Source organism: Hakea prostrata, chromosome 9, assembly GCF_041222555.1.
Source record: "Hakea prostrata isolate BN-2017 chromosome 9, UWA_Hpros_2, whole genome shotgun sequence".
NCBI classification, from domain to species: Eukaryota; Viridiplantae; Streptophyta; class Magnoliopsida; order Proteales; family Proteaceae; genus Hakea; species Hakea prostrata.
This window is the reverse complement of record NC_142608.1, coordinates 58,426,108-58,438,674: the sequence shown is the minus strand read 5'-3', so window position 1 is coordinate 58,438,674 and position 12,567 is coordinate 58,426,108. Positions and strand designations below refer to the sequence as shown.

At 35.0% G+C, this 12,567-nt stretch overlaps 2 protein-coding genes across 3 annotated transcripts in view; both read left to right on the top strand.

The window, feature by feature from the left end:
• LOC149005761 (toMV resistant protein Tm-2 netted virescent-like) overlaps nt 1–12,567 on the top strand; it is a 58,674-nt gene that overhangs the window by 15,377 nt on the left and 30,730 nt on the right. The window lies entirely within an intron of this gene.
• Nucleotides 2,947–6,858, top strand: LOC149005763 (putative late blight resistance protein homolog R1A-3). The gene is made up of 2 exons (XM_089135564.1): nt 2,947–5,934; nt 6,099–6,858. The coding sequence occupies exons 1-2, from the start codon at nt 3,076–3,078 to the stop codon at nt 6,510–6,512; spliced, it is 3,273 nt and encodes a 1,090-aa protein (XP_088991690.1). The 5' UTR covers nt 2,947–3,075; the 3' UTR covers nt 6,513–6,858.

The window sequence follows — 12,567 nt, the reverse complement described above, 5'->3', positions numbered from 1 at the left end:
TTGCTTGAATTAGACTATTTCATTATGTATTTTGATCATTTCTATTCAATTATGCACCTATTGATATGTATTTGCGAAATGCTACGATACGAAGCGAAACATCTCTTAAAATCACCTGACTAATGATACATGATACTTTAAATCTTGCCAATAATTGCTTCAAAAATTATTCTTGAGTTTTTATTTATTTATTTATTTATTTAAAAGAATATACTATTATTTTAGGGGTAAAAATATCCAAAAGAAATGGAAAATCACTGTTTTGAGTAATTTTCTAAACTTAACTTCAGTTTTAACTAGTTTTATTAATTAAAACATTGGGTGACTACTTTTGTAAAATAAAAGCTAAAAATAACTAATCATGCTATTGTCCCTATATTTTTTTCATTGTAGAAATTGCCATTATATTTTTTGCATACAAAAATTTCTCAGTGATTCTATTCATATTGAAACCTTTCACTTCGGGTTTGTTCTTCTATATATTACTTAGATCATACCAACCATATTTAAATGCTACCCAAAAACAAGAAAATCAACCATATTTAATGCCCTACAACTAGCTTTGAGACTGAACTTATTCACATTTCCATCTAATTTGAAGGTTGATCGGCCTAAGATAATCATCAATCACTCTACTCTTTACATAATTTTTTTTATTTTAAAATTACTGAAAAACAAATAAATAAAAAATATGTCAAGAGGAAGAAGCTTCCTCAGAAAACCAAGCCCCCCCCCCCCCAAAAAAAAAAAAAAACTGCTACATACGAAAGATTAAAAAATAAATAAATAAAGGATACAAAATGCGGCACGATTGAAGAAAGATTATTTATTTATTTATTTTGGGGCAAATAATTGAAGGAAGATGGGAAAGTGAAAAGTTAAATGATATTTTCTTATTTCCTTTTTATTCTCTTTGTTTAAGTAGACTTGCAAGCCTTACACAACAGACAAAACGAAGAGGGATCCTACCAAAAAAAAAAAGACAACGAAGAGGGAAAGAAAAAAACCACGCAGGTTGGTTGTGTAGATCTATAAAAAAAAAAGGTTTGAGGAGTTGTTGTTAGTTTGTTACTTGTTATCTTAAATTCATTTTTTTAATCTTTTTAATGATGACAGATAGACTTGCATGCAATTCCGGGAATAAAAGGAATAATTACTGTTTAGTATTGTTTATCTATTTTCTTTGTTCCTCTCTTTCCGGTAGCAAGTTTTTCGTTTTATTATTATTTTTGTTGGCTTCTCTTTCAAATAAAATTAAAATATAAAAGGTATTCTTCAAAATAAAAAAGAAAAATCGAGACAAGTATGTATAAATGGAAGCAGAACTGAAACGTTCCATTTCAATGGTTGGCCATTCCATAATCACTGGTTAATTTCTGGTTGATTAATATATTTTTTTCGTTAAAATGTTATTTATATTAAAAGTGAAAAATTAACAAGCATAAAATTTCGATTCTATTATACATAAGAACCAAACACTCAATCCGCAAAAAAAAATTGCACTCTATACATTGAAGCTCACTGATTCCTCATTCAACTAAGGAAACATAATTGGGGTGAAATAAATCACCATCAGCAGTCCAAACATTAAGGGGAAAAAAATTACTCAAAGTAAAATCTTGGTCTTTTGGATACATTCCAATCGAACTTTTCATTTAGGGATTGAGACTAGCTAGTAATTATCTACCTCTGAAGTCTCCAATCTAGCTAATAATTGGACCAAGTGATCAACAACCTCATACAAGTATTTATTGCAGACTTAAGCTAACCGCTTTCCCCTTACCATAAAAAAATAAATGTACCACTACAGCTAATAAGCTGTAAATTCAAAGTCAATTTGTGAAAGTGACTTCTTAAATCGCAACTTGATAAAATAATTAATATTAAATATCCAACTAGGAACTTAAGACATTATTACAAGTTCCTAGTTTTGATCATTTAGGTAATTTTCATTTGGAGTTTCTGAAGTTGGGTTTAAGTTACTTTTAATCCAAAAATAAATACGTCTTACACTTAGATCCCCTATACTATACTGAAAGACCCAAATAAAAACAAACCCCCTTTTTAAGTCTTGACATAATCCATGGTTTTCGATTTTCTATGACCACAATGCCCCAACCTTTGATAATTTTTACCCCTTTATATCATTTTATTGTTCAAAATTGATAATATATTTTTTATGGGTAAAAAAAAAGGGGATCCGAGGAAAAAACAAAAAATTTCTATGCTTAATAGATGTGCTTAAAAACTTCTCTAATTGGGTGATTGAATCAACTCCCAAAACAGCAAAAGATCATAGCCATGCTGGGGAAAGTAACTGTATTTTCGATGATCATATCCTAAATGAAATAAATTGTTTATGCATTGAATCTAGGAATATACGTACACTCAACCATTTTAATGTATGCAGATTTCAATTATATCCAACTTTTGAAAGTCACTGAATGGAGCATAGGGATCATGAAAATGGTACATGTTTATTTTTAAAAGAAGGCAAAAGTTGGAAAGGAAAGACGAAATGAAGGCGTTGCTTATGGCTTTACAAGTAAGAATTGAAAAATTAAAAGAGCTTAGAGTATCAATAGCAGTAAGTGTGATACAACCTTGATGGAGTTTCTCAAATTCTATCCAAGCCTGCAGAAAAACAATGGCCTTTACATTTTGTGACTCTTTTGACAAACTTGTCCGTAGACATAAAGATTCAAGTTTTGTGTAACTTTAAATCCCCACCTTGTTTAACTACTTTACTACTCTAGCTACTCAAGCAACTATTAATCCTGTAGGTTGTAATTGCTCTCTGAATTTCTAATAGAAGTTTTATTTTCACTATTAAAAAAAGGATAGCTAGCTAGAATCCTGCTTCTCATTTATAATTAATTAGTCCTCCAACTTGGAATTAAAATAACTGGGATTTGAAACTGGGTTTTGCGTGCTGGGGACATCAGAGGTAATTAACACTTGATTTAATATGGTTGATGTGATTGGGTTGAAGAAACTGATCCAATATATGCTTGAAATCTGGAGAGATTTGTAAGAAGATGTAGGAGAGACTGAAAAACCGCTGAAAATTGCTTGATGGCGACGAAGCAATCAATGGCAGAAGTGCACAGTGTGATGATCCTCTTGAATAACCTGCGTTTACTTCTGGCGGCACATGATATGCGGAGTGGGCTGAGGGAACAAATATCATGGTTCTGCGAGCAGTTGGAGCTCATGTTTGGGTTTCTACTCGTGTATTATTCTGAAGAGGGAAGTAATTCTGATCATCATCATCATCATCATCGTCTAGCTGCAGGTCCTTCTTCAGACCAGGAGATGAGTAAGGTGGTTGAAATGATAAGGGATTTTGCTGTTGAATCTGGCGATGTTGTGGTGGACGCATTTGACGAAATCATGGCAAAGCAGCAGCACACAACTACAGCAGATGAAGATGAGAAATCACTTCAACTTGCCGGCAACGACAACCCTGAGGCTGAGCTCGGTCTTGAGGTCCGTGAACAGATAAAATCAATCGTAAGCCTCATCCTTACTTACAACAGCGACGAGTACTACTACCGCACCGTATGCAAAAAGGATGCAGAAGAATCAGTGCGAGTTTACCCCTCCAAAAGAAGCCACCAGACAGTGGATCAAACAGATTTCGCGGGTTTCGAATTTAACATGAGAGTGATGTTTTGCCGGTTAGTTGAACCCAAGGGACTACCGCAGCTGAGTGTCATTGCAATCACGGGAGGAGGAGGAACAGGTAAGACCACCCTGGCTAAACTTTTACATCGTCATTTTAGAAAGGCAGCAGATTGTTGTGGGTGGATGTCGGTCTCTAAAACATATGTGTTGAGGGATTTGATGCTTAGTGTTCTAAAAGATGTCATGATGAGTACGGAAAATATCCATGACATGGATGACAGGGAGCTGGAAAATGAAATTTGGAAGCAATTGAAGGGTCGTAGGTATCTCATAGTGGTGGATGATGTTTGGGATACCCAAACATGGGATAAATTGAAACATCTTTTCCCCGATAGTAGTAATTATAGTCGTATTTTAGTAACTACCCGTTTTCTAAGTGTGGCTTCTCATGCAACTAGATCTGATACAGAACCACTCCCCCTGTTAGATTATTTTTGCGAATTTCCTTCCCGTGGTGACGACGAGTTCTTCGATTATGTCTGTGACAAGAAAGGGATTTGGCAATGTGATTGTTTCGAACTAAAGTCCCTAGACCAGGATCAAAGTTGGATGCTCTTCTGTAAATTATATTTCAGGCTTTTCAGGAAACCATATTACCGTGGTGACGATGAAATGGAAGCCCAGGGAAGAAGGATTGTAAGAAGCTGTTGTGGGCGGCCACTTGTAATATCTGTGGTGGCTCATATTCTAAGAGCCATTGACAGAGTTGATGGATCCAGTTGGTCCAGTATAGCAGCTCAAATTAACGACGAACCACTAAGCGGGGGGGATTACGATCGGCAGATGGACATCTTGACCTTGTGTTTCCGTAAGTTGCCCCAGCACCTACAGTCATGCTTTCTTTATCTCGGTGGTCTTTTCCCGGAAAACACCGAGATTGAGTTGAAGCAACTGATCCAGTTATGGGTAGCTGAAGGATTAATAGGATTGCCAGTACAGCTGATCAATAATGCGAATGGCACCATGGAGGATGCTGCAGAATACTATTTAGAGGAGCTCAATGGCCTACGCTTGATTCAAGTATCCAGACAAAGATCCGACGGAAGGGCAAAATCATGCTTTATTCATGATATATTACGGGACTTTTGCCTCCGTTTGTCAAAAGAAGAAGGATTTCTCGAGGTTCATACCGGTGGAGATCATACAAATTCAAGCAGCATAGGCGGTGCTGATCAGATCAAACCAAAGATACTCTCAATTCTTGGCAACTGCAGAGAGTATCTATCCAAAGCAAAAAGCTTCTCCTCTGATTCTGTTTGTTCCCCTGTTCGATCCTTCTCTTCTTTTAGCCAGGACACCCAGAGCTTTTCGGAAGAAGATTGGAGATCACTTTTCCAACATTTTCGACGGCTTAGGGTGCTAAATCCTGGCGACCAAGAAGCTCAGGACAAAATCGATGATTCAATCAGAGACCTAACTCATTTGAGGTACTTGAAGGTGAAACCTGCCAAGAGCATCCCAGTTCCGATAGCTGCTATATTCAACCTTTGGAATCTCCAAACAATAGATTTGCGAAAATCCTCATTTTCTGAACTACCAGTGGAGATATGGAAGATGCAACAATTGAGGCACCTTTATTTAGGTGGGAACTGTATGTTGCCTGAAGCTGAAAATGAAGACCATCTACCGAACCTCCTGACCCTCTCTTACATATCAAATGATCCTGACATCCGTGTTGCAGACAAGGCTCCTAATTTGAGAAAATTAGGATTAAATGGCTATCGTTGTGAATCCAAAGCAGAACAAGAAGCCACTTTCAACTTGCAACGCCTTCAGTCATTGAAGTTCGCAGAGGAATGTACCTTCACAGAGACGATCACTTTTCCTACAACCATTACCAAGATAACTGTGAAAGCAGCAGTTCTCGAGCCTAATGTCATGGAGATGTTCGGGAAACTACCAGCTCTTCAGACCCTGAAGCTGGTGGAAACAAATTTTGAATATGATGAATGGATGGTCCTTGAAGATTCATTTCCGAGACTGGGAGTGCTGAAACTTGCAAATTCAGATATTGTTAGTTGGAAATTAGAGAAACGTGCAATGCCAAGGCTTCACCACTTAATCATTAGTTGCTGTTCTCAACTATCAGAGCTTCCAACAGAAGTATACCAGAATCGTGCATTCAATGATTTGGAGTTGGTTTGGCCATCCACAAAATTTACAAATAAGCTTGTTGAGGAGTTTAAGAAACTAAAAAGAGGATTTAAGTTTTTGATTTATCCTCCGATACCAAAGATATCCATGCTGGTAAGTTTTTGCAATAGTCCTACGTACCTACACATTTCTACTCATTTTAATCCTATGATTCCTCTTAATGTTTTATGCAATGATATATTTCTCATTAGCACTCATTTGGTAAGCTCTCTTTTCTTTTCATCCTAAAACACTCAACTCGATTTTTTTTTGTAAAGATACTGGATGCAGGCCGGATGTATCTCATGGACAGACATCTTGACATTTATCCTACAGAGATAAAATTTCCATTCGAGTTGAATAAAGGGAGCTCATGTTCCATTGAACTTACTAACAACGCAAATCAATTCGTGGCCTTCATCATTGAAAAGGCTAGCAAGAAATACCACGCAAATCGATGCGAAGGAATTGTTTTTCCTAGGTCAACATGCGACCTTACTTTTACATTGCCAGTTTCAGAGAAGGCTCCGATCAGCAAGGAAAGCGAAGACAGCATCGTTATTCTAAGTACGGCCGTACCACACGGTACAACTGATAAGGATATAACCCAGGATATGTTTAACCGCAAGCCTCCTGAATTTGTGAGGCAGTTCAAATTGCCCGTGATTTATGTTCTTGCAAATCCCCTCTAACCAGTTCGTGAAGAATCCTCGCCGGAGAATGGAAACCGAAGCAAACCAGATGGCAAGATCTGTGAAGGATTCAACTGGCAAAAGCAATGCTGTGACCTCTACTTGTTCTCTTCTTCTTCTTCTTTATTTATTTATATTATTTTTTTCACTCCTTGTTTGTTTGTGCGTTTGTTTTTTCTGAATTTTCTTGTGGAATCCTTTGTTTGTTGTGGGAAGTTACATATTTTATGTTGGTGGACTGTGCTCTGTTTTGTAATGAGTGTTTGATGATCTTGTCTGAAAATATTTCTAAAACATTATTAGAACAAGTTGGCGTTTTATGAACAATTCTAAGAATAAAAAAATAACATTTATTATTGTTTGATAGATTAGTACTTATCATGAAATCAAAACTAACTCTTTGACTCGTATCTTTATTTCCTTCAAAACAATTTTGATTATTTGGATTTATATTATCAATAACTTCCTCACCGGCCATCTTCCCATAAAGGCTCACGAATCTAATAGTTTTATTAACTTCGAAAATGTGAACACCAAAACTTTGCTTATCTATGGTTACTTCTTTATGGCAGGTTGTCTATCTATGATTCGCTTATCAGACAGACACTCTAGGGTTTATGCTCAATGAAAATTTACGAATGGATATTAGAAATTGATCAATAACAACTTTCAATAAAATAACTTGGAATCAACTTCGAGTGACTAATCTGGACATAGTGCCACATGAACTTTGATATATGACATTATGGCATGGGGTTTTCAATCCCACCCCTCTAAGTTACCCCTAATATTATAGAAACCCCCTAAGATGCCCAATTTATAAGAACCCTATTGCTAGCAACCCCCTAAGGTGCCCAATTTATAAGAACCCTATTGCTAACACCTATATCTCAGCTACTTTTTAATTATCCATTTTCAATATTACCCCCACATCGTAAATTTAAAAATACCATCCATGAACCATATCTCCCAAACTTTATGAGGATTTACAATCAGGAGAAGAAGTTGCACACGGTAAAGGAATATGATGAAATGATTCTAACATAAGGTAAGGTTCTTTGTTCAAGGTTATTCTCACCATTTTGAAAGTTTTGACTTGTTTAATGGGTTGGCCCAAACCGTCTACTTCCATCACAAATTTCCCAAAATGGGTCATCAGGTCGCCCACCAAAATATGTCAATGCAAGTCTATCTTTCAAATCGGGTACAAGAATTCAGGTCAAAACATAACAAACACTTGTCTATATTTATCTGTGATTTTCTAATGGCAAGGAATGTCATCAATATAGTTTCACCTTATAATTGGTAAATTAGATAACTTAGGCAATGATATTATTTTTAACGAGTAACTTATGGGGTCGTGTTGAAACTCTTCTTATATAATTATTTCATATATCACACCCAAGTAATGATCTTACCACTTTTTTCTTTTTAAATTTTTTCAACTGCCGACTTCGTAGGACATTTCTTTATTAAGGATCTTGTTTTCACACATGAATAATTTATGTATGCATCTTGTTCTTTCAAAAATTGTTTATTGTTTGCAATTGGTCAGCAATTCGATGAATTACAAATATTAAGATTAAACGTTCTCATGTGTAATGTATCCTACAGTTGGTAATAAATTAACAAGGACTTGGAACATATCTTAATTATCCTATGACAAATCATTAGATTCTCCAGCCGGCGTAGAAGAGGAGCACATGAAAGGGAAGGAAGAAATCTAAACTATGCAATAAACTTGTGTGGAAATTCAAATCTGCCACTAATTTAATTCATTAACAAGGACTAGGAACATGCCTTAATCATCCTATGACAAATAATTTAAATTCTCCAACTGGCTTAGAAGGGGAGGAGCACATGAAAAGAAAAGAAGAAATCTAAACTATGCAATAAGCTTGTGTGGGAATTCAAATCTGCCACTAATTTAATCCATACGTAGATTGACTGTTATCGTAAACTCCAAGTCAATTGCAAGTTATTTTTTTCTTTTTTCTTTTTCAAACTTAATGGTGACACAGATAGACTTGTAAGTCCACTTAAAAAGTTTAATTATTCGAAAGAGGAACATGTTTAGGTAGACTTCCGAATAAGAGTTTGCCAACCTTTTCATAAATCTACACAACCAACTAGGCATGGAGCTCAAATCCAAGCCACTGGCTTGTATAGACTTGCAAGTCCCCTTAAACAAAGTGGATAAAAACAAAATGAGAAGTATAATTTATTCTTTCGTATATAATTTATTCTTTCAATTTTTTCTTGGGTGAAAAATTTAATCATTCGCTTGAGGGAGGTTAGATGCAACTAGCAGATTTTTTTTCTTCTTTTTCATAGGGAGCTTCGCCCCCTTTAATATAGATTTTATTTGTTTTTTTTTCTTCATCTATTAACCCGAGACTTTTTAGATGGTTAGAATTACATTATTTAGAATTCGATAACGTGTCCCTGTCATATCTAATCCGTCTTTGCAATTTACGATGCTTTAATCCATTGAACTAATCCAACTCAACTGCAAGTCTTTTTTTTTTTGGGTTATCATTTTTTTTTTTCCTTCTATTGTAAGGGATAGATTTGTGAGTGTACCTACACAAAAGAGATTAGAAGAAGAAAATAAAATACTGTTCATTTTTTTTACTTGAGGGAGGTCAGGTGCTAACTAGTTCCCTCGAGTATACGTTTCCTCAAACACTCAAGATTGTAGTGTCGTAATACCCATTTTCCTCCCGATATTTCCTTTTATTATCTTTCCTCAAATCTCGAGTTTTTTTTTTTTTTTTTAAGGAAAACCTCGGCATTTTTTTTCCATTTTCGTATAGATCTTTCTCACATTGCTGTTCGTGGCTTTTCTTACACGAGACTTCTCAAACTTTGTTCCTGGCTTCTCATTTGTTCAAGATATCTTCCTTTCTATTCATTATCTAGCAGCTTCAAAAGCATTATTGAAGGTCTCCATCAAAGCTTTGTATTTCCAACAGCTCTTGGAGGGGGCAAGACATCTAGGGATTTAACACGAAGTGAAAGTTGGAGTGTTCAAGTTCGTCAAACTGATAACATGAGGCTTCGTATTGAATGGAATTGCTTTACCATCGGAACTGAAAGATGCATATTCATGTCTTTGCTATAATAACGTTCAAATAACCAACCACTATGATTTTTGAATTTGAATCAAAAGGTTTGGAGATAGGTGTGGCAAAGCAATCAATCTATATAACGTATTTTTCAGCTATGGAGGAAGAGATCGAGAGTTTGTTGAGTATGAAACAAAGAAATTAGTCCTTTTAGCTTTGGAGGAAGATACCCTAAGTCTACTGAGTATGAAAAGAAGATTTTCGAATTGCAATCAATTCTTTCTCTATGGGCTGTCATAGATCACTCGAAGAAGATCCTTACGAGCTTTTCCATATTTCCCAATTTCTGCATACTCATTAAGCATCATCAAGGTTTAAAATATCGGTCTGTAAGTATCGTATCGTATCGTATCTTATCGTATCGTTTCAGTTGATACATATCGGTATCACGAGCTTGCGATACGATACAGGCTGATACATTTCTAGATTTATATTTTTTCATATTGTCTCTCGCTATATTGGCCGATACATGACGGTATGATACGATATAGAGAGACGTTTCTTGTATAAGTAATTAAATTTTAAATAAATTCAAAATAAGTGATACATATATGATACAGGGATCGGCTATGTAGCGTTCATATAATTTTAAAAACCACATTATATTAATGATGCGTACATATTGTAGTCAATATGTATCGTACCGATACATAGCGATACTAAACGATACATATTGATACATATTGAACCTACCTCATAAAATAGGGAAGAAAGGGCCAAGGGTTCTGTGAGTTTGTGACGAGTTGCAGAGTTTTGGAAGAAGGTTTTTGCTTTCACATTCTCTTCACTGTATTGAATTTCTTGAGATAGCTAATTAATAAGAAAAGAATGTGAGATGTTGTGTTTCTGGGTTTTTTCATTCGAGTCCATTGTGACTTTCTTTTGTTCCCCTCTTCCAATTCGTCTTCGTTGCTTGCTCATTTTCAAACAACTTGTGCAATAATTAGGTACTGCAATGCTCAATTTGGTGTTCTTCTCTCTTCGCCATTTGACGATTAGAGTTACTGTTATCTTGAACTCATCCATGGTTGGCTTTTAGAATTTTGAGGTTTTATCTCGAATGTGGTTCCTTGCTCCTCTAAGATTTCACTAACTAGGGAAGCTTTCGTTATCATTTCGGTATTATGGAATATGAGTTGTTCCTTGGTTTTCTAAGTTAATCTTGAAGTATCTCTGTTTCCTTTTAGATTCTTGTGAGTTACAAATGGTCAGTCAATTAATTACTTGGATATTTGAGTCTGTTTGGATTAAATTATTACTCTTATACTTGTGCTATATCGTTAGAGATAATTTTCGATTGTAATCGTTCACATGCGTCCACTGCATAATTTTAAGGATATTATGGACCTTATAAGGTTTCTACTTTTACATTCTCTTCCATCATTTTTCTGTTTTGAAATTTGGCACCTGGGTTTTAAAACTGCAAACCTGCGGTTAAATGTTTTCATTTTCCATTGCTCCATAAGAGTGATCATGACAGTGCAGAGCAACCCTATGTTGAGGAAACTTGGACCAAGAACAAGATCTAGACAAGTAAGGATTCCACTCCAACTTGTATACTCTTGTCACTATTTACATCTAAAAGATCAACATTAAGGTCATACATTCAACTTTAAAAAGAAATATGAATGAAAAATTATATCTACAAAGTTGTGGTCCATGGGGCTCTAATTGACTCAGCAGCAACTTATGGAGGCATGGTAAGAAATGAGGAGGGAAATCTTATACTGGCTTTTGCAGGGAAAAGTGAACAACTTTCGGTATTAATAATGGAGATGAAAGTAATTTATTAAGGCTTAAAAATCTGCATGTTGAGAGGTCTGAACTCTGAAGGCTCTTTCTTTCCAATCTAATTCTTAGTTGGCAATTTACATTATAAGTGAGAGGATCCAGGGGCCTTGAAAAGTCCAATCTATGAATAAGATAGAAGGCAGCTGTCCCTCATGGAAAGGAATTTGTTTATGTGTGACAGGAACAAAACTAGCTAACTGACTTTATGACTGGCATTCAGCTAAGACAGGGCCAGGTAGAGTAGAAAGCAATGGATTTTTCAGGGGAGCTAGAGAAGAAGCTTATTCAAAAAGATGTAGAAGCTCATGTTTAATTCAGACTATAATTGTAATTGGATTTTGTTCAGGACATTGGTTAGAAGGGACCCTCTTTTGATGGAATCTCTTTCCCCATATCTTCCCTCTTTCCGATACAAAACAATTTTAAGAAAATATTGAATGCATTAGTAAGTTCTCTATTTTGTATGTGATGCAGATTATACATTATTTATTTATAATATTTTATGCCTATGTATTGTATTCTGTACATGTATATCTGAAGCATTTCCACACATTTCTTGACCATCTCCACTGGAAATTTTGGCGTATCTTGAGTCTTTTTATTGCAATATTGGGAGTGGAGTGCAACCACTCCACTTACTTTCTCCCTTCTCAAAAGTTTCCAAAATAGTGAAGTATTACCTCTCCTTCTCCCCTAGTATTTTAAAACTAACAAATTACCCTTATTTTTATCCTTTTAATCTAATTACAATGATTTCTTCTCTTTTTTAATATTATTTTCCTTTTTCCTTTTGATAGAAATCCATTATAAATGGAACAATTCTTATTTTTTTATTTTTTTATTTTTTATTGGAACCTATAAAATTGATTCCATGTTTTATGTTTATTTTGACTTTCACCATCTTTAATATAAATCTATTAAATACAATTAGATGCATTCTTTTATTTATTATTCCCTCTCCTTTCCATCCATCTCATAACGAAAGAAAATCAAAAGAATTCCTATAAAAGAAGGAGAGAATAAATTTTTAAAAATAGAAAAAATTGGATTCTATAATAGCGGAAATTACAAAACAGGAAAAAAAACTAAATAAGAAGAGAAGAAATCGCTTTAATCTGTTAAAAGAGTATAAATAA

Excerpts from the sequence above, each read along its gene's own strand:
- LOC149005763 (XM_089135564.1), top strand. The coding sequence starts at position 3,076 with ATGGCGACGAAGCAATCAATGGCAGAAGTGCACAGTGTGATGATCCTC. Across the intron at positions 5,935-6,098 it reads TACCAAAGATATCCATGCTG|ATACTGGATGCAGGCCGGAT; the intron begins GTAAGTTTTTGC and ends TTTTTTGTAAAG.